At 38.9% G+C, this 22,005-nt stretch overlaps 1 protein-coding gene across 1 annotated transcript; it reads left to right on the top strand.

Moving 5' to 3' along the window:
- The first annotated feature begins 3,319 nt into the window (after positions 1-3,319).
- HHLA2 (HHLA2 member of B7 family) lies at positions 3,320-21,539 on the top strand. Its single transcript, XM_060149359.1, has 7 exons — positions 3,320-3,383; positions 4,943-5,293; positions 6,297-6,563; positions 14,101-14,418; positions 16,976-17,104; positions 19,675-19,733; positions 20,522-21,539. The coding sequence occupies exons 1-6, from the start codon at positions 3,320-3,322 to the stop codon at positions 19,722-19,724; spliced, it is 1,179 nt and encodes a 392-aa protein (XP_060005342.1). The 3' UTR covers positions 19,725-19,733; positions 20,522-21,539.
- The last annotated feature ends 466 nt before the right edge of the window (positions 21,540-22,005 follow it).

The raw sequence follows: 22,005 nt of genomic DNA, 5'->3' as shown, positions 1-22,005 counted from the left end.
TTTCTTTGTGTTTAATTTTTGACAGTTTGATTAATATGTGTCTTGGCGTGTTTCTCCTTGGATTTATCCTGTATGGGACTCTCTGTGCTTCCTGGACTTGATTGAGTATTTCCTTTCCCATATTAGGGAAGTTTTCAACTATAATCTCTTCAAATATTTTCTCAGTCCCTTTCTTTTTCTCTTCTTCTTCTGGAACCCCTATAATTTGTATATTGTTGTGTTTAATGTTGTCCCAGAGGTCTCTGAGACTGTCCTCAGTTCTTTTCATTCTTTTTTCTTTATTCTGCTCTGCAGTAGTTATTTCCAGTATTTTATCTTCCAGGTCACTTCTCCGTTCTTCTGCCTCCGTTTTTCTGCTATTGATCCCATCTAGAGTATTTTTAATTTCATTTATTGTGTTGTTCATCGTTGTTTGTTTCATCTTTAGTTCTTCTAGGTCCTTGTTAAATGTTTCTTGCATTTTGTCCATTGTATTTCCAAGATTTTGGATCATCTTTACTATCATTATTCTGAATTCTTTTTCAGGTAGACTGCCTATTTCCTCTTCATTTGTTAGGTCTGGTGGGTTTTTATCTTGCTCCTTCATCTGTGGTGTGTTTTTCTGTCTTCTAATTTTGCTTATCTTACTGTGTTTGGGGTCTCCTTTTTGCAGGCTGCAGGTTCGTAGTTCCCATTGTTTTTGGTGTCTGTCCCCAGTGGCTAAAGTTGGTTCAGTGGGTTGTGTAGGTTTCCTGTTGGAGGCAACTAGTGCCTGTGTTCTGGTGGATGAGGCTGGATCTTGTCTTTCTGGTGGGCAGGTCCACGTCTGGTGGTGTGTTTTGGGGTGTCTGTGGACTTACTATGATTTTAGGCAGCCTCTCTTTTAATGGGTGGGGTTGTGTTCCTGTCTTGCTAGTTGTTTGGCATAGGGTGTCCAGCACTGTAGCTTGCTGGTCATTCAGTGAAGCTGGGTGCTGGTGTTGAGATGGAGATCTCTGGGAGGTTTTCGCCGTTTGATATTATGTGGAGCTGGGAGGTCTCTTGTGGACCAGTGTCCTGAAGTTGGCTCTTCCACCTCAGAGGCACAGCACTGACTCCTGGCTGCAGCACCAAGAGCCTTTCATCCACATGGCTCAGAATAAAAGGGAGAAATAGTAGAAAGAAAGAATTAGTAGAAGAAGGAAGGAAGGAAGGAAGGAAGAAAGAAAGAAAGAAAGAAAGAAAGAAAGAAAGAAAGAAAGAAAGAAAGAAAGAAAGAAAGAAAGAAAGAAAGAAAGAAAAGAGGGAGGGAGGGTGGGAGGGAGGGAGGAAGGAAGGAGGGAAGGACAGAAAAAAGAAAGAAGGAAAAAAGATAAAGTAAAATAAAGTACAATAAAATATAATAAAGTTATTAAAATAAAATAATAATTATTAAGAAAAAACATTTTTAAAGATAAAAGAAAAAAAAAGGACGGATAGAACCCTAGGGCAAATGGTGGAAGCAATGCTATACAGACAAAGTCTCACACAGAAGCATACACATACACACTCACAAAGAGGAAAAGGGGAAAAAAATCATAAATCTTGCTCTCAAAGTCCACCTCCTCAATTTGGGATGATTCGTTGTCTATTCATGTATTCCACAGATGCAGGGTACATCAAGTTGATTGTGGAGCTTTAATCCGCTGCTTCTGAGGCTGCTGGGAGAGATTTCCCTTTCTCTTCTTTGTTCTCACAGCTCCCGGGGGCTCAGCTTTGGATTTGGCCCCGCCTCTGCGTGTAGGTCGCTGTAGGGCGTCTGTTCTTCGCTCAGACAGGACGGGGTTAAAGGAGCAGCTGATTCGGGGGCTCTGGCTCACTCAGGCCCGGGGAGGGAGGGGCACGGAGTGCGGGGCTAGCCTGCAGCGGCAGAGGCCGGCGTGACGTTGCACCAGCCTGAGGCGCGCCGTGCGTTCTCCCGGGGAAGTTGTCCCTGGTTCCCGGGACCCTGGCAGTGGTGGGCTGCACAGGTTCCCCGGAAGGGGGGTGTGGAAAGTGACCTGTGCTCGCACGCAGTGTTCTTGGTGGCGGCAGCAGCAGCCTTAGCATCTCATTCCCGTCTCTGGGGTCCGCGCTTTTAGCTCCAGCTCGCTCCCGTCTCTGGAGCTCCTTTAAGCAGGGCTCTTAATCCCCTCTCCTCGCGCACCAGGAAACAAAGAGGGAAGAAAAAGTCTCTTGCCTCTTCGGCAGGTCCAGACTTTTCCCCGGACTCCTTCCCGGCTAGCTGTGGCGTACTAAGCCCCTGCAGGCTGTGTTCAAGCCGCCAACCCCAGTCCTCTCCCTGTGCTCCGACCGAAGCCCAAGCCGCAACTCCAGGCCCCGCCCGCCCCGGCGGGTGAGAAGACAAGCCTCTCGGGCTGGTGTGTGCTGGTCGGCCCTGATCCTCTGTGCGGGAATCTCCCCGCTTTGCCCTCCGCACCCCTGTTGCTGTGCTCTCCTCCGCGGCGCCAAAGCTTCCCCCTCCGCCACCTGCAGTCTCCACCCACGAAGGGGCTTCCTAGTGTGTGGAAACCTTTCCTCCTTCACAGCTCTCTCCCACTGGTGCAGGTCCTGTCCCTATCCTTTTGTCTCTGTTTATTATTTTTTTCTTTTTCCCTACCCAGGTACGTGTGGGTTTTCTTGCCTTTTGGGAGGTCTGAGGTCTTCTGCCAGCGTTCAGTAGGTGTTCTGTAGGAGTTGTTTCACGTGTAGATGTATTTCTGGTGTATCTGTTGGGAGGAAGGTGATCTCCGCGTCTTACTCTTCCGCCATCTTCCCGGAAGCCTCGGCATTTAATATTTAATTGAATTTATTTTTAGTATATTTCCTAGAAAAGCAATACATGTCCACTGTAGAAAGCTTTAAAAATAACCGACAAAAACTGTTCTCCAGAGAACCACTATTTAACGTATACCAAATCTTTATTCATTCAACAGCCATTTTCCAATACCTATTATGTAACAGGTACTGCTTTAGATGTGAAACCTGTTCTTCAGAGTTAACATCCTTCTGTAAATTTAGTGATATGTCATGTCAGCCTCCTATGTGCAGAAATGTGTGTGCTTTTAAAAAGGGACTATGCTTCTGAAAAGTAGCATTGTAATCTGATTTTTCTCCTGTAACATTAAGAGCTTCTTTTGATGCCATTGACCCATATTTTACAGTATTATCTTTAATGGTTGCAGAAGAATTATTTGTGTGAATGTACCATAGTTAATTTAATGAATCTCCTATAGGCAGACACTTTAATTATTTCTTTTCCAATTCCTGTTTGTACTTAAAATCTGTAACTTGTATATTTTGCTTCTCTTTGATAGTATAACTAATACGACCTCCACATGACATGAAGGCACAGGCAGCTCTGTCTTTCTTCTTCATTCTTATATCATCTCTATGTGGATCTCAAGGTAAGCATCTTTATAATACACCCAAGTGTCAGTTGTTTGTATCATTAGATAGGAACATGAGCCACAAGGCAAGGGAGCTGTTTCCTCTGTAGCCATAGCTTATCAACTTTTCTAACTTTTCTTCTATCTACTCTAAGGTTCTTTCTAATCTGTTATCTGCTACCAAATATAAAATCACTAGAAAGGCAAGTTTGATTGATTGGTTGATTTGGTTTTTTTTTTTTTTAAGTGTAAGCTTGGTACTTACTTGACACTTGACAAAAGGCGTTATCAGCTTTGCTAGGCCCTGTGGCAGGCATTTTAAATTAGCCAATGAAATATTAGAGGTGTTTAGTAGATCAATTAGGGAGGTCGACAAAAACACTCCTTTTCTTTCCCACCTTTCCATGTCTTTCTTCTCAGCTTGATGCCACATTCCTCTAGCACTTGGTACAGAGATAGACTAAATCTCTCTAAGGCAAAGTGGGACATAGAGTGGAAAGAGCCTCAGAGGAGGGGGCAGAGGAAAAAGACTTTGTGACAAGGCCATATGAACACCCGATTATCCCATCTAGGGTAGCTTTGAGCAAGGTCAAAGGAGTTTAGTCCATTGTCCGTAAGATAAGGTCCTTTCCGGTGCAAATATCACAGAATTCATAGATAGGGCATATGATCTACTAAAATGTTTTGTGAATTGGTTAAAAAATCTGGATACTGCCTTCAGTGATTATGAAATGGGTAAGTAGATTTTCTTTGCAAAAACATGATTGTGATGAGTCCATTTGCTTTTTAAAATCACCTTCTGAAGTTGACAGTAAATATATATATATATACACACACACACACACACACACACACATATACAAACATATATATTAGGAGGATTGGACCTCTACATTTATATCCAGAATAATATTCCTTAACTATATTTTGATGGACTCATAGTATATCCTGAGAGTTGTCTTAAAGCCAAAATAAATGAATCACTTCATTTCCCCTTTTGGACTCCTCCTCTTATGTGCACCCTTTCTTGAAACTAATGTCTACATATTCCCAACAGACCCCTTAATGCAGCATTGTCTTCTACATGCTCCAAATATTTCCTAACCCAGCCAAGTTAAGTTTATTCTATTCTTTTAGGGCCTGCTAGCTCCAGCTAGCTGGATAAACTAATTTGTTATTGTTATAGTAGGTGTTAAAAATGAATGTGTCCAGGAAATAAAAATCAACAGGAATCTTTAATTTATATAACATACAAAATTTCCAGCAACTGTAGCAGGCCAGGATCAGAGGAGAGATGAGACTATTGATCAAGCATGGAACAAAATTTCTATGCTTTATGCTGTTGTCAATTCTCATGGTTACATCGAATACAACAGATACTCGATTGAAATTTCAGACACTCAAACATAGAGCTTCATGGCTTGTTTCTAGTAATTAGACTAGCAAGTGTTCTTGATAGATGATGTGGTCTGTTAATGATCAGGCTGCTGACCTAGGATAGTTCTTCTAGGTAGTCCTGGTATAACGCTTGATAAGCGCCCATCACTAATTCTCTTCATAACTGCTCTTGTTTTTAGATACGTTCTTTTTAGCTTCCATAAGTCATCTCTCTATGAGTGAGCAAATAGTCATTGGAAGACTTGATGAAGATGTAATTCTCCCTTGCTCATTTGAGAGTGGGCCCGATGTTGTAGTTCACTGGAAGAATCAAGATAACTATGTTTACTCATACTACAAAAACAGTGACCAGTTGGAAAAGCAAGATCCCAGATATGTAAATAGGACGTCCCTCTTCCTTGATGAAATTCACAATGGGAATGCCTCCCTATCTTTCAAAAGATTAAAGCTTCAGGATGAAGGAACTTACATATGCTACATGGGAACATCACTTGGAAAAATCATAAACAAAGTGGTACTAAAAGTGGGAGGTAAGTGTACATATACCATTTTACAAAACATGACAATGATACCATTCCATGTTTTCTGTAATGCCTTCTTCTTAATTTAATATGCTATGGGCTTCCTTCCAAGATAATACGTACAAACTACCTCATTATTTTTAATGCATAGTGTCTCATAGTTTAGACATGCTATAATTGATGCACCCGTTCCTCCATTAGTAAGTATTTAGGTATTTCTAGTGTTTTACGTTACAAAAAATGTTGTGATGAACATCCTTATATTTAATACTGGGAAATGGTCTGAAACAAAAGTATCAGAAGTAAAATTTTAATATGGCACTTATACCAGCAGCATAAGAGTATACATTTTCCCCTTAAGTCTTATCAACACCTAATATTACCCATCTTAAGACATTCTGCCAATATGATAGCTTAAAAATATTGAATTGATTTAAATTACATTTTTCTGTTTTCTAAATGAAGTTAATTGTAATACTATATGCTTTCCTCCTGTTTGTATTAACTTCATTTATCTAATCATTTATTTATTGGGAGGGGCATTTTCTAATGGGTTGTTTTATCTAGCTCATGTTCTTTCTCCCTCTGTTCCATTTATCTGCTTCAGACCTTGACTCAGAAATCTAAGAATTATGGGTAAACAAAGAATCAAAAAGGCTCTGAGTCAGCACCTGAAGAGTACAAACTGCTGCGTGAGCTCTAGTTTATCAGCTTTGACATCCACATTTTGACTGCTCAGTGAGGCCATTAGATTTTTTTCTAGAATTCTTTCTAGAGAATTGAGCTTGCTAGTTGCTATGTATCCATACATGCTCTTTTTTCCTTGTAGATCACCAGACTATATCTTAAGGTTCTACAGAGTTTTTGCTGTTTTTCCTTTCAGAAACTGCCAAGTTTTGCTCACAAAGCTTTAGCTTTTCGTTTCATGGGTATTAAAATAATGTGTTCTGCGCAGATGGGCTAAAAAGAAGCTAATGACAGTTCCTCATGTGCCCTTCTTTCTCCCACATAGCTTTTGTCACACCTGTGATGAAGTATGAAAAGAACACCACAAACAGCTTCTTAATATGCAATGTGTTAAGTGTTTATCCTTATCCAATTATCACATGGGAAGTGGATAATACACCAATCTCTGAAAACAATAAGGAAGAAATCGGATCTTTGGGTCCTTTTTATATTAACAGTAGAGTAAATATTACAGGATCAAATTCATCTTATCAATGTGCTATTGAAAACACATTGCTGAAGCAAACATGGACAGGGAGATGGACAATGAAAGGTAGGCTCCACAAGGCTTTCTGTGTACCTGTGCTGTCAGAGATTGGGAGGGAATGGGGTTTGATTTACAGGTTAAGAGAAGAACACAAAGGAAGGAAATGCATTTGCAGCAGTTAGAAGACCAGGACTGGAATCCCAGATCTAATATTACTGGCTCTGTTACCTGACACAATCATTTTTACTTCTGAGCGCTGGTTCCTGGTTGGTAAAATGGAAGTAAGTCTTACCTTGCAAGGTGTTTATGAGTTGAAGGAAAACAACTGTGAAATGGAAAGCAGAAAATACATCCATGAACATTACTGTATTTCTCTATGGTTCTTCTACATAGAATTTTCTACCTGCATTGGACTTTAGAAGATCAGAGGAGAAGGAAAGGATACTTGTTTCCTAGCAGGTCACAACCTCTGATTCTTGCCAGTTTTTCAACGAACAGAAATTAGTATTGCTTCTGTTTAGTCTCTTTCTGTTTAGTCTTCTTAAGTAGTATTAGCCCATTAATCTTTATCAGCACCTCTACTCCTTCCTCTCATTTATTTGAACAAACCCAAACTCTCACCAGTCTCTATATCTATAAGCTACTGTTTAAGAAGAGTTTAAGGAGAAGAAAAATTAATTTGGCACCATTTATCTAATTCTGAGGAAAATTATCAATATTTTTTTATACTTCACTAGAAGCAAAGCAAATTTTTTCTGTAAATCTCTATTATATGGTGAAAGTGGAGGTTAGCTTTCCTTTTTGGCCTTTTCTTCCCCTGAGTTTCTTTTTTTTAATATTTAAATTTATTGAAGTATAGTTGACTTACAATATTATATTAGTTTGGGGTATAAAACATAGTGATATTTTTATAGATTACACACCATACAAAGTTATTATAAAATATTGACTATATTCCTTGTGCTGGACATTACATCTTTGTGACTTATTTATTTTGTAACTGAAAATTTGTATCTCTTAATCATCTTTAACTATTTCGCTTCTCTTCCCATCCCTCTCCCTTCTGGTAACCACTAGTTTGTTCTCTGTATCTGTGAGTCTGTTTCTGTTTTATTATGTTTGTTTTTTAGATTCCACATACAAGTGAAAACATACAGCATTCGTCTTTATTTCTCTACTTATTTTACTAATTATAATACCCTCCAGGTCCATCCATGTTGTCACAATAGCAAGATTTTATTCTTTATTTATGGCTTGGTAATATTCTACTTTTTGTGTCTGTGTAACTCAAATCTTCTTTATCCATTCAGCTGTCTATGGGCACTTGGTTGCCTACATATCTTGGCTATTGTAAATAATTGTTTTATGAGCTATGAACATTGGGGTGCATATATCTTTTTGAATTAGTGTGTTTGTTTTCTTCAGATAAATACACAGGAGTCAAATTCCTGGATCATATGGTAGTTCTATTTTTAATTTTTGAGGAACCTCCATCATGTTTTCCATAGTGACTGCACCAATTTAAATTCCCACCAACAGTGCACAAGGATTCCCTTTTCTCCACATCCTCACCGACACTTGTTATTTGTTGTCTTTTTGATAACAGTGATTCTGACAGGTGTGAGGTGATATCTCACTGCAGTTGCATTGATTTGCATTTCCCTGATGATTAGTGATGTTGAACATCTTTTCATGTGCCTGTTGGTCATCTGTATGTCTTATTTGGGAAAATGTCTACTCAGGCCTCTGCCCATTTTTAAAAATCAGATCGTTTTTTTGTTTGTTTCTTTCATATTGAGTTGTATGAGTTCTTTATATGTTTTGGATATTAAACCCTTACCAGGTATTATATCATTTACAAATATCTTCTACCTTTCAGTAGGTCACCTTTCAGTTTTACTGATGGGTTCCTTCCCTGTGTAAAAGTTTTAAAATTTGATTAGGTCTCATTTGTTTATTTTTGCTTTTGTTGCCCTTGCCTGAGGAGATAGATCAAAAAAGTATTGTTAAGACTTATATCAAAGAGCATACTGCCTATATTTTCTTCCAGGAATTTTATGATTTCAGTTCTTACATTTAAGTCTTTAACTTGTTGTGAGTTTATTTTTGTATATGGTATGAGAAAATATTCTAGTTTTATTCTTTTACATATAGCTGTCTAGTTTTCACAACACCACTTATTAAGGAGACTGTCTTTTTTCCACTGTATATTTTTGCCTCCTTTTTCATAGATTAACTGACCATAAGTGCATGGGTTTATTTCTGGGTGCTCTATTCGGTTCCAGTGATCTATGTGTCTGAGCTTTGTGCCAGTACCATACTATTTTGATTACTATAGCTTTGTAGTGTAGTTTGAAGTCAGGGAGCATGATAACTCTAACTTTCTTCTTTCTCAAGATTTTTTTGGCTGTTTGGCCAAAAAAATCACTAATCATCAATAATTTGTGTTTCCACACAAACTTTAGAATTATTTGTTCTAGTTCTGTGAAAAATGTCATGGGTATTTTGATAGAGGTTGCATTGGATCTGTAGATTGCTTTGGGTAGTATGGACATTTTAACAATGTTAACTTTTTCCAATCCATGAACACAGAATAGCTTTCCATTTATTTGTATTGTTTTCAATTTCTTTCATCAGTGTCTTACAGTTTTCAAAGTATAGGTTTTTCATGTCCTTGGTTAGATTTATTCCTACATATTTCATTCTTTTTTATTTAATTATAAATAAGACTTTTCTTAATTTCTCTTTCTGATATTTTTTTATTAATGTACAGAAACACAACTGATTTTTTGTACATTGACTCTATCCTGCAAATTTATTGAATTTGTTTATTCTAATAGCTTTTTGGTGGAGATTTTGTGGTTTTTTATGTATGGCATCATGTCATCTGCAAATAGCAACAATTTGAATTCTTTTCTTCTAATTTGGGTTGCCTTTTTTTTTTTTCTTGTCTGATTGCTGTAGCTAGGATTTCCAATACTATGTTAAATAGAAGTGGCAAGAGTGGCATCCTTGTCTTTTTCCTGATCTTAGAGGAAAAGCTTTCAGCTTTTCACCCTTGAGTATGACGTTACCTGTGGGTTTGTTGTATATGGCCTTTTTATGTGAATGTATGTTCTCTCCAAACCAACTTTGTTGAGAGTTTTTATCATAAGTGGTTGTTGAATTTTGTCAAATGCTTTTTCTGCGTCTTTTGAGATGATCATGTGATTTTTATCCTTTGCTTTATTAATGTGGTATATCAGATTGATTGATTGATGGATATTAAACCATCCTTGCATCCCTGGGAAAAATTATACTTGATCATAACATATGATCCTTTTAATGTGTTGTTGAATTAATTTGGCTTACAATATTTTGTTGAGGATTTTTGAATCTATGTTTTTTGGGGATATTGGCCAGTAATTTTCATTTCTTGTAGTGTCTTTGATTGGTTTGGTATCAGGGTAATGTGGCATTGTAGAATGTGCTTGGAAGTGTTCTCTCCTCTTCAATTTTTTGGAATAGTTTGAGAAGGATAGATATTAACTCTTCTTTAAATATTTGGTAGAATTCTCCTGTGAAGCCATTTCATCCTGGACTTTTGTTTGTTGGAATTTTTTTAGTACTGATTCAGTTTCATTACTAGAAATCAGTCTGTTCAGCTTTTCTATTTCCTCCTAAATTAGTCCTGGAAGAGTATAAGTTTCTAGGAGCTTATCCATTTCTTCCAGGTTGTCCTATTTGTTGATGTATAACTGTTTATAGTATTCTCTGATGATTGTATTTCTGTGATATTGGTTGTAACTTCTCCTCTTTCTAATTTTATTTATTTAGCACACCTCTTTTTCTTGATGAGTCTGGCTAAAGGTTTTTCCAATTTTGTTTATCGTTTCAAAGAAACAGCTCTTAGTTTCATTGATCTTTTCTATTGTTTTTTGGTCTCTACTTCATTTATTTTCACTCTGACCTTTGGTATTTCATTTCTATACTAGCTTTGGTCTTTATTCATTTTTCTTTTTCTATATCCTTTAGAAAAGATACGTCATTTGAGATTTTTCTTGTTTCTTGAGGTGGGCCAGTATCGTGATGTACTTCCCTCTTAGAATTGCTTGTGATGCATCCCATAGATTTTGGAACATTGTGTTTCTATTTTCATTTGTCTCAAGGTGTTTTTTGATTTCCTCTTTTATTTCTTCATTGACACTTTGTTTTTTAGTAGCATATTGTTTAGTCTCCATGTTTGTGCTATTTCCAGTTTTCCTGTAATTGATTTCTAACTTTATACTATTGTAGTGAGAAAAGATGCTTGATATGATTTCAGTCTTCTTAAATTTATTGAGACTTGTTTTATAACCTAGCATTGTGACCTATCCTGGAGAATATTCCATGTGAAGTTGAAAAGAATGTATATTCTGATGTTTTTTTGTATGGAATGGTTTCTAGTTATCTATTAAGTCCATTTAGTCTAATGTGTCATTTAAGATCATTTGCTTATCTGGGAAACTATTTCTTCTTCAATTCTGAACGATAACCTTCCTTGGTAGAGTAACCTAGGTTGTAGGGTTTTTCCCCTTTTGGAATTTTAAATATATCATACCACTCCCTTCTAGCCTGCAAAGTTTCTGCTGAAAAATTAGCTGATGGTCTTATAAGAGTTCCCTTTTATGTGACTCTTTGTTTTTCTCTTGCTGCCTTGAAAATTTTTTTGTCTTTAACTTTTGCCATTTCGATTATGATATGTTGGTGTAGATCTCTTTGGGTTCATCTTGTTTGGGACTCTTTGAGATTCCTGGACCTGAATATCTTTTTCCTTCTTCAGATTAGGGGAATTTTTAGCCATTATTTCATCAAATATGTTTTCTACCCCTTCTCTTCTCCTTCTGGAACACCTATAATATGAATGTTAGTATGCTTGATGTTGTCCCAGAGGTCCCCTTAAACTATCCTCATTTTAAAAATGTATTTTTTCTTTTTTGTTGTTCTGATTGGGTGGTTTCCACTATTCTATCTTCCAGGTCACTTATACATTCTTCTGTATTACCTAATCTGCTCTTGATTCCAATTTTCATTTCAGTTATTGTATTCTTCAGCTCTTTTTTATATTTTCTAATTCTTTGTTGAAGTTCTCACCGTGTTCCTCTGTTCTTTTATTGAGTTTGGTGAGCATTTTTTGTTTTTTGTTTTTTTTTGCCGTACTCGGGCCTCTCACTGTTGCTGCCTCTCCCTTTGCGGAGCACAGGCTCCGGATGCACAGGCCCAGCGGCCATGGCTCATGAGTCCAGCCGCTCCATGGCACGTGGGATCTTCCCGGAACGGGGCACGAACCCGTATCCCCTGCATCGGCAGGCGGACTCTCAACCACTGCGCCACCAGAGAAGCCCCTGGTGAGCATTTTAATGACCATTGCTTTGAACTCTTTATCAGGTAAACTACTTATCTCCATTTCATTAGGGTAGTTCTTTCATTTGGGACATATTTCTCTGTCTTTTCAATTTGTTCAACTCTCTGTTTGTGTTTATAAAATTAGGCAAGACAATTACCTATCTCAATCTTGAAGGTATGTCCTTTTGTGAGAGTCTCCCTATGCAGTCTCCATGTGCCCAGTGGCTTTGGTGGGAGAGCTGGATATGAAGCAAGCATGGAGAGGGGCCTTTTCTGGGGCACACCAGGGCTATCACTGGCACGGGCTGGAGCTGGGGGGTGGGGTGGGCTAGAGTTGGAGCCTGGTATGGACTGGGGCTTCTCCTGAGGTGTGTTGGGGGCTGCTGCCTTGGTGAGGGGTGGGGACTAGAGCTGAGCCAATCACAGGCCAGGGCTTCTTCTGGGGCATGCTGGGGGTGCAGCCTTGGTAGGTGCAGGCTGGAGCCAGGGGGGCTAGAGCTGGAGTCTGGCACAGGCCAGGGCTTTTCCTGGGGCATATGAGGACTACTGCCTTGACAGGGGTGGAGCTGGAGCAGTGCAGGGTCTCCCTCATGGGTGTGGGTCCTGACTAGATCACTTCTCTTCCCCTCCTATTCACCTTGGTGTATTTTTTTCTTTATATCCTTAGTTATAGATGAGCCATTCTGCTGGTCTTCAGGTCATTCTCAGAGAGAGTTGTTCTATATGTAGTTGTAGTTTTAGTGTGTCTGTGGGAGGAGGTGAGCTTAGGGTCCTCCTACTCTGCCATCTTGGCCCTGCCTCTACCCCTGAGTTTCAAATTCTCAAAATATTCACCAAGAAGACACTAAAAATATGAACTATTCACTACCTTTATATGATGTCAATAGTGTGAGCAGCCAGTGTTCTCTGTTCATCAGCCAGGCAGCAATGGAAACATGGGAGAGGGTTGAAAATATTAAATTGCAAATATTTTCTAAGGAAAATCATAATTTCTCATGTTTATTCAGAAATGAGTATCCTGGAGTTTCAACAGTTCCTTAGGCTCAGCGTTATTTTGTCTTGTTGAGGATCTATTATGTACCAAGCTTTGCCACTCTCAGACTGTGAACTTAAGAACCGGATGTGTACTAGATACTGTGGACTCTTACTTCTGGATCCACAGCATCTAGTACAAACATGTAAAAATAAAACTAAACCAGGAATGCAGCATACAAAGAGAGTGAGTAATTCTGTTCACCATGGTTGGGTGTGGGTCAGGTTTTTACAGAACATATGCTTAAGGAAGTTGCATAAGGGCAGAATTTTAAAAGAGCAGTAGGAAATTCCAGGAGAACATAGGCATTCCAGGCAAAAAACATACTAGACACAAAAGCACAGAGGAGTAAATATTGCTTGAATTTGTGGAAATATAAATGGTTGAGGGTTAAACTGAAGTATCAAAAGATAAGCCTAGAGTAGAAGGCAAAAACCAGATCAAATGGCTTCATCTTGCTGAAGAGCTTGAGCCAGCCCTGGAGGTAGTATGGAGCCAAAGAAGGATATGAAATATTGGAGCGACTGGAAGTGGCATTTTAGATGGCTTGCTTTGGCATCACTCTCGTACAGGTGGACTGCAAAGTAGGTATGTCTAGAACCAGGGAGAACAATTCATGGTAGTCCATAGAGGCCAGCTGACAGAACTAGAGAATAGGAAGGACAAGATGGAGTTAGCTCTGGAGGGACAAGCTAAGAATACCCAGCAGAGTGCCTGTTCTAAGAGCTCGGTCCAGTGAGGAATTACCTGCACAGTTAGAAATATACTTCTTACGTGCAAGAAAAGAGACTCTGTCTTGAAAGAGAGATTAAGAAGTGGTTGAGACCATGAAATTAGCAGAGACTGCCATGGTGTAGATAGTGACAAGGACGTAACTCCAGCACTCAGGGTCAGCAGAGGAAGATCACTGAGTTTAAAAGGCTGATAACCATAGCAACATTCTTGAGTGATCACCGTCAGGCTGTAGGAGTTAAAAACCAGGTGTGTCACCTCCCTAGCTGGCCCAGGCTTAGGTCTCCTGAAGCCTAAGCTTAACCTTGGTGGGAGACTTTGAAATAGTGGTAGTAAAGCTTTTAATAAACTCCACAGTACAAATATCTCATTGCTTTCCAAAAGGTATTTTCAAAGATATTTCTAGGTGTAACTTAGAAAATTCATTTGAAAATTTTGTTTTCATTAATCTTTACTTTTCTATTCTGTTTTTAGATGGCCTTCATAAAAATGAAAGGGAAAATGTTTCACTCTCGTGTAAACCTGAAAACAGTTTTTTCCTACCAAATGAAGATTTCAGGGTCACTTGGTCCAGGGTGGACAGTGGGAATTCTTTGGTCCTGGCTCACTTTCTGAACTCCTCACAAGAAACAATTATCAATGAACCCCTACTTTCACGGAACAAAATTCTGATAAACCTGCATGACTTCTCTTTGACTTTGAAGGATCTTCGTCTTTCAGACAGTGGAGAATACCTGTGCAACATTTCTTCAAGCAAATATACTTTACTCACCATCCAAACACTGTATGTAGGTAAGTTACAAGTAGGGTTGCATAATGGGTTTCGGGTACAGCATTAGAGATTGTGAATATCAAACAGGAAAATTAGGTTGCCATTTCAAGAATACCTTTGAATAGAATTTCTGAAAATACTGTTTACAGGGATACTTCCAGTCAAGACAATCTCCTTCCTTCAACCACAGGCAAGTCTTGCATTGAAAAAAAAGAAATTACTCCCAGAACATTTCCTTTTTAGGGTTTCAGGGCTTCAGAAATGAAGAGGGAACCTATATGTTTTGTTACTCTGTGGGCTGAGCATCTTCAGTTCCTGTTACCACTGTGCCTCAGGGTCTGGGTTTGGGGAGTTGAAGCTGTGTAGGTACAGGAGGAAGTTAGAATTTGGACTCTGCTGGATGCTGGGGAAGCATGGTCTGTGAATCTGGTGAAAACAGTTACCAAAGGGCATTTGAAACATTACGTGTATGCCTGATTCGGCTCATTTTTTTCTTACCTCTATTGGTAGCTAACTGGTAAAACTCATTAATTAAAATATTTCTAGTCCAGTATCCATAGAGTCATAGACTGTGTACTCATGAAGTTGACTTTCAAGGTGGGCTGATCACCCTTACCCTTAAGTGATCAACTTGACATCATGGGAGACCACGGCACTCCTCTTTCTATTCTTTATTAAAATATAAGTCAGTGGAACGTATGTTTTAGAAATATTTTTATCATTATAGTTATGAAAATTAGGAGAAATAACAGATTTGAAGGTTTGGAGATTCTATGTAGTGCGTTTTGGAGATAAGAATACAGAGTTGTCCTTGGGTCAAGGACAACTTCAAATAGATAGAAACTTCAAGACACTGAGTGATAACACTCCCTTTGTAGAGTTGCTACTTTGAGGGTACTGAAAACTGAGATGCAGATGAAGCTCCTATTTTTCCCCAAAATAGGACTGTCACTTTTACTTAAAATACAGTTAAGCTTTAATTCTGTTTTCTTAAATGTTGGATTCATTTTGGAGTTTAGAAAAATAATCAGGAAGAAACAGTCTGAAGACCACATCTGGCCCATCTTTCTAATTAGAGGTCTAATTTTCAGTTTACACAAAGTGAAGCATCATGACCATTCCACCTCTGTCAAAGAAAAGCTTTTCAGAACCTCTCATTCTGAAGTAAAATACTGGTCAGTTGAGACTGCAAGAGGGTTTGCCCATACTTCCCCCCAGAAAGAGGTCTATAGCAGGAACTACCCCATCAGGGCAGGGAACAGGAGAAACACTCTTTCAAGGAAACTTGCTGTTCTGTACTGAACTGCAATTTTCTGCTTGCTGCCTTGCCCAGGAAATACTGCAGTATTTGAAAAGGAGGCCCAGATAGTGGGGCTTATGATTCCTAGAGTCTGGATCTTCTCTAGAAAGGTTGCACTGAATTGAATGAAATTAAATAATTCTTGCTAAATTTTGCTGCTGAATCAATATGTGATCTTGGACAAATCCCTTTACAGATGGGGGAACTGAGGGTCATGGATAAAGTAAGAAGCTATACATTGCAGAATTTTCTTCAGGAGGAAAAATATGCCTATGAAAACACTTTAGGAAGTCAACATTTCTACTTAATTACTCCTTCTCTACGTGGGTATAGAATTTCAGGATGACAAATGTGTGGAGAGATAAACGTTTTATTGGTTGTAAAACATTAAGTAAAAGTATATTCATAAAAACTGACATCCATTATATAGAGCTGTTCATTTTAAAGAAAAGCCATAATTATCTTCCCCCCTGAATTTGACCTCTGTTCTCTAATGCTTGCTCCTTACTCTTTGGTAGAACGTGGATTATAAGATTAGCTGGTTCTGACTTTGGTTACTCAAGGTCTCCAAGTTTCTGGCTTCTGAGTTCCCCACTTCCTTTAATACCAATTATAACAATGCTAGTTCCAACCAAGATGCTGAAAAGAGTTCTGGCTCCTCCAGTTATTCCTGAGGAGCTCCAAGCACTATCGGTTATCCTGGTGGTCACCTGTCACCTTTTACTCAAGATCATGGCTCCTACTCAACTCTTCTCATCCCCTCTGCACTGCTCATCTCTATTCCTCTAGGATCCTGCCTTGTCCAAGCCAAGGGTACACTGCAACCTCCCTTCATCCCCCAAGGAATACACTAGGCTGAGGCTAGTTTGTAGTCATAATTATTCCTTTGTAAAAGTGTGTTGATTATCTTATTACAGTAAAAAACAATAGAGACTTAAAATACACAGAAGACTCATTGTCTCTCAAGTTTTCAGACTTTTTCTCTCCTGACTCTCATCCCCACTAGGCCCCAAATTGGTTAACATCACAGCTTTGGCAGGTTTCCCACAATAGACACATTGAGGTTGGGAGTTATTATTTATGCTCATGAACAACTCTGGTCCAGACAGGGCTGTTGTTCATATCTTTAATGGGTCTTTTCACTAGCAAGAGTTTTTTCACTAATATGAAATCTGTCTCCCATCCAGAACGCAGAAATAACTAGTTATAAAATTAGTAAATATACTCTACTCACCATCTATACATTTTCTTTTATTTTCTGGTAACTTTTCTTCCAGCTTATAGACTTTTTGTTGAAGCAAGTCAAGGAACAGTTGTCGGAATAATTTCAACATTGGTGGCAGTCATGGTGGCAATTTTGTTAACTCTAGCTGTTAAATCAAGAATATGCATGTCTTCCTACACAGGTAATATCTCATGGAGGATTTGGTCTTGTGCCTGGGTGTTCAGGTAGAGGTGTATCAAACATACACCTGCAGCTGCACACCTACACTGCTGCTAGGCATGTAAATAGATCTGAATTTTCTGCAGAGCTGTTTTTAAACTTTTTCAAAAATTCTTTAAAAGGTGCCCACATTTCCACCTAACTATTTACTTCTAGGAAATTATCCTGAGTCAAATGGTCAGAGACACAGCAAGCTATATACAAGCACATCCATTGAATCACACTGCCAGTTTTTCATTGAATTTTTTTTTTTTTTTTTTTTTTTTTTTTTTTTTTTTGGCGGCATGCGGGCCTCTCACTGTTGTGGCCCTCCCGCCGCGCAGCACAGGCTCCGGACGTGCAGGCTCAGCGGCCAAGGCCCACGGGCCCAGCCGCTCCGCGGCATGTGGGATCCTCCCGGACCGGGGCACGAACCCGCGTCCCCTGCATTGGTAGGCGGACCCCCAACCGCTGCGCCACCAGGGAAGCCCCATTGAATATTTTAATAATAACAGGAAATTGATTAAATGAATTGAAAGTCACGTGTTATTTAAGTTGTTTTATTTCTCTTTTTTCTACTAAAGAGAAAATTTAGATATGGCAGTAAAATAATACACAGGATGATCTGAATTATCTTGCATTGAAAAATAGCTGAAAAGAAGCCAAAACGTTCTTTGCCTTTGTAGAGAGGTACTACACATCTCTCCACCACACATCTGCCCAGGTACTTCTATTATGTCTGGACTTCCTTAAGTCCCTGGGCTCTGTTTTCGCTTTCTTTGAGTTTCGCCTACAGTTGCTACTGCTCAAAACAGCATTGTCCTTGATTGGCTATTTTATTTTAATCCTTGTTAAGTTTTTAAAAAAACTTTTTTCTAAGTTTTCTGCTAGAAAACTGTGTTACTTATAGCAGTTTAATTACTTGTAGTAATTTAACATGATACATTAAGATTCCATGGTCACAGGACTTTTAAAAAGACTTTGCTTTTATCAACAGAATTAGATCTATGAAAAGCTTGAATTTACTTATTTCCACATTTTACAGATCAGAAAACTAGAATCCAGAAAGTTAACACAAATTCTAAGTAGGTATGTGAAACAGACTCTTACAAGCACCACCTAAGATGACCCAGCTAACCAGTGGCAGAGGTAGATCTAGGGCCCAAGAAGCTCTCCCTCCTTTCATAATCTCTCCGAGAAAGCTCTGAGTGTCCTGGGAGGTTTAAATAGATCCCATGTCCCTTATTTTGATTGATATTTGCCTATTGCCCCCGCTGAAGTTAGGGTTATTTGATATAGCAGACACCATTATTGAAGGTAGGATTTTAAGGGTGATAGTGAGTGAGAATTTCACCAGTTGTAGCCCTGTGATTGTTTATACTAATAGGTCAGTCCCCTTACTTGTTGCTCCTCTTAGCTGCCAGAAGTAGAAAAAGATGGGAGGTTGCAGGTAGTCTAGTTTGTCCCCCACATGTAAACCCTAATATGATGATACTTGTGATTAGATAGGTTCCAATTATAGGAGAGGGGGCACTACACACTGCTCAAGAAGGATGGTTTAGTTTCTATATTGGAAGTGTGCACAAGTCCAACACAAAGTACCTGGCACACTCAAAACTGGACAAAGGGGAGCACAGAAGATAGTGCATTCCCCCAGAACTTTGCTAGAAAACCTGAACTTGAAGGGACAAGAAGAAAGAGCAGTGCCCAAAACCTGCAAGGAGAGTCATGGAACAAGCTGTGTTGTAAGGAGGGCGACCTTCACTCAGAGGACACAGATAGACTATAGGGAAGGAGCTAGAATAAGTACCTGATTTTGCCCTTCCCTCCCTTTGATCTCCACCCCAACTGGAAACCAGAGGGCAGAGAAGCCCTGCAGGTAGAACCCATCCAGGTCAGCTTCCCGTGGCAGAGAGCAGGATGGATCCTGATTCTGGAGGAGCAGTCAGGAGATATCAGAAAAAACCATGTTAGGGTATTGACCACTTAAAATAAAAAGAAGTTCCACAGTTCTGTAGTTAGGTGGGCTGAAAATATATTTCAAGCTGTTAAACTAAAAGTCACAAAACCTCCAGTTCCCAGGCTGTTGTTTCATATGTATGTTTTCTTTTTAAAGTCCCTTTTCTATTACTCTGTTTTAAAATGCCCTTAGTATAAATTATCCTAGATTTTAGCAAGACCCAGAAGGAAGGCCTTCCTTGAGAAATGACATTATGTCTCTTTTTCCTATCCATCACCACCTTGGCTATTTTCCATTGTTTATATCTGGTAGGAATCAGGCCAACAATCTTAAAGAGCCAGGAATTGCTGGCCTGGTTGAATTGCCTTTATCCCTGCTTTGGAGGACCCTGAAACAGCCATAACAATTTACTGCTGTCTGTTTCTGATGAGGTATTTGTATATTAAATGCATTTTTAATGCTGTTTGTTGGAAAGATTTGAAGAGGGGAGTAACTAACGTGCTTCTAATAATATAATTATACTGAGGAGGGAATAAGGGAGAATTTGGGTGTTTGCAAAGCCATGTTTTTTTAAGTTCTGTTTTTTCTGGTAGCGGGGCATCCATCTACTGATCAGAGATCTAGCCATGACGGTACTGCATAAGAAAACGTGGTAAGGCATTTCCTTTATCAAACTATTAATAGTATAAGGATGCTACTGTAAAAGGTAATTGAAGTTTTGACTGATTCACACATCATCATGCAGGACTTTTACACAGAAAAAAAAGGCAGGAGGGATTGCAGGATAATAGAATGGGGAAAAAAAATACACTTAGGCTTTTCCCACTGTAATTAAACATGCTCTACTTGCTTCAATAAGTGTGTGCTCTTATCATCTCCAACTGTTATTTGTAAAGATGATTTCAAATGGCACTATGTACCAATATACTTATTATTCTGATGGAAACATGGGATTGCATAGGAGTGGAAGGCAATACAGACAGATAAAGAAGAGAAAAGCAGACTATAATTTCTGCCCGGACTCAGACTGCTGACCTTCTACACTTTTCCAGCCGCTTCTAGGTTCCTTCAGAACTTATAATTCACTTACGAATTACAGCTTGATTGCATACTTCCTTTTGCTGCACACCTTTTATTATTTATGAGTTCCATTAATCAGAATAAATAACAGTAAAGAGTGGGGTAAACTTGTTTTTCTACTTGTTAAAATCTCAGGAACATCTAGCAGGAAAATTAAAATTAACTGATAAGACCCAGACTTCATAACTACTTATTTTATAACTGTCTCATGGATCTTGGATTACAGATGCAAACAGTAGCTTAAAGCTCCCTCCTTCCAAAAAACAAAACAAAACACTACCAGCATTTAAATACTTAAGATAAAAATGGTTATTCTGACATGAACAATGGTGATTTTGAGTCCATTTTTCTTGGTTCTAGGCTCTTTCAGAATATTCATTCAGTAAAGGAAGTGAAGACAGGAATTGACAACACAGCACAAACATCCTTAATATCCAGTGATCTCACCTCCCCTTTCTTCACTGCGATTCCAGCAATGGCTTGTCATGACCCAACAATTCTGCCATTGCAAAGACTTGTGATAGTGGAAAGAGAATAATTACCTTCTTTCTCACGCCCTAAGAATCATTCATTGACCCCCTACATGCATCAAGATTATAAATGCCTGGATGCCAAGGGTTCCAGTTCAGCTTGGAAAAGAACTATCCCATTCATTTACATTCCTGCTGCAATCAGCCCAGGAGGCTACAGTGAGGTTTCCTCCAAGAACTCAGAAGAAATGAATCACTAAGAGATGATTCAAAATCTGATTAACTAATGATGGGTGAGTGGTAGAAGCAGAAGTCACTTTAGTGAAAAGGTGAAAAACCAGAGCCTAGAAAACAGGCAGTGGATTTGCTAAAGTATTGTACTCTAGTTTTATATGAATGGTTAATATCAGTTTAATCAACTAGATTTAGTATGGTGAGTCTTAGGAGCCCCAAAGAGTAAGAATGTCAGTATCTCTAAGACTACCCAGGGTGCAAAGGGCCCTATCAACTCAAGAATTGACATCTCTGGGGTTGGGTTGTACCCTTCAACACCAGGGTTTGCATAGCCGAGTGACCCTAGTTATGAAGATAATTTGATTTACTCTTTTGGCTCAGTTGTCATATTGTTAATCAGATTTCTAATAAATTTAGATTTTCATAAATTTTATGCAAGGAGAGAATGGATAATTCAGCTGACTAGATGATCTGTTCTCAATTTCATCATCAATATAAAAGAAAGAAAGCCAAACCAAGACTTTTGTTAACTTATTCAAGTTTTTAACCATATAGCTTACAGGAGAAAACCAATCCTCACTTGTGTATTAATACTACCTGATCGAGAGAGAGGCATGGACATATATACACTACCAAATGTAAAATAGATAGCTAGTGGGAAGCAGCCGCACAGCACAGGGATATCAGCTCAGTGCTTTGTGACCGCCTGGAGGGGTGGGATAGGGAGGGTGGGAGGGAGAGAGACGCAAGAGGGAAGAGATATGGGAACATATGTATAACTTATTCACTTTGTTATAAAGCAGAAACTAACACACGATTGTAAAGCAAACATACCCCAATAAAGATGTTAAAAACAAAAAATACTACCTGATCCAATTTTCTTTATCAGCTGGACTTCTTTCACAATCTCCTACTTTGCACATAGCTCTGTTGACTTCAGGTATTTGCTACAATGTTGTGACCAGTGTTCATCACAAATGGTAAAGTATTAAGGACGCTTAAAGAAAAACTTTAGAAAAGCACATAAGACACTTGGTGAGGAGAAAGTGCTCAGAATTGCTCTAGTCTGCTTACGGTGATGAGGGTGATAAATTTAAAGACCAAAGCCAACACATTGAGGATGGTGGACAAGAAGGACTC

Source organism: Lagenorhynchus albirostris, chromosome 5 (genome assembly GCF_949774975.1).
Source record: "Lagenorhynchus albirostris chromosome 5, mLagAlb1.1, whole genome shotgun sequence".
NCBI classification, from domain to species: Eukaryota; Metazoa; Chordata; class Mammalia; order Artiodactyla; family Delphinidae; genus Lagenorhynchus; species Lagenorhynchus albirostris.
This window is presented reverse-complemented; position numbering and strand designations above follow the sequence as displayed.

Excerpts from the sequence above, each read along its gene's own strand:
- HHLA2 (XM_060149359.1), top strand. The coding sequence starts at position 3,320 with ATGAAGGCACAGGCAGCTCTGTCTTTCTTCTTCATTCTTATATCATCT. Across the intron at positions 6,564-14,100 it reads AGGGAGATGGACAATGAAAG|ATGGCCTTCATAAAAATGAA; the intron begins GTAGGCTCCACA and ends TTCTGTTTTTAG. Across the intron at positions 14,419-16,975 it reads CATCCAAACACTGTATGTAG|CTTATAGACTTTTTGTTGAA; the intron begins GTAAGTTACAAG and ends CTTTTCTTCCAG.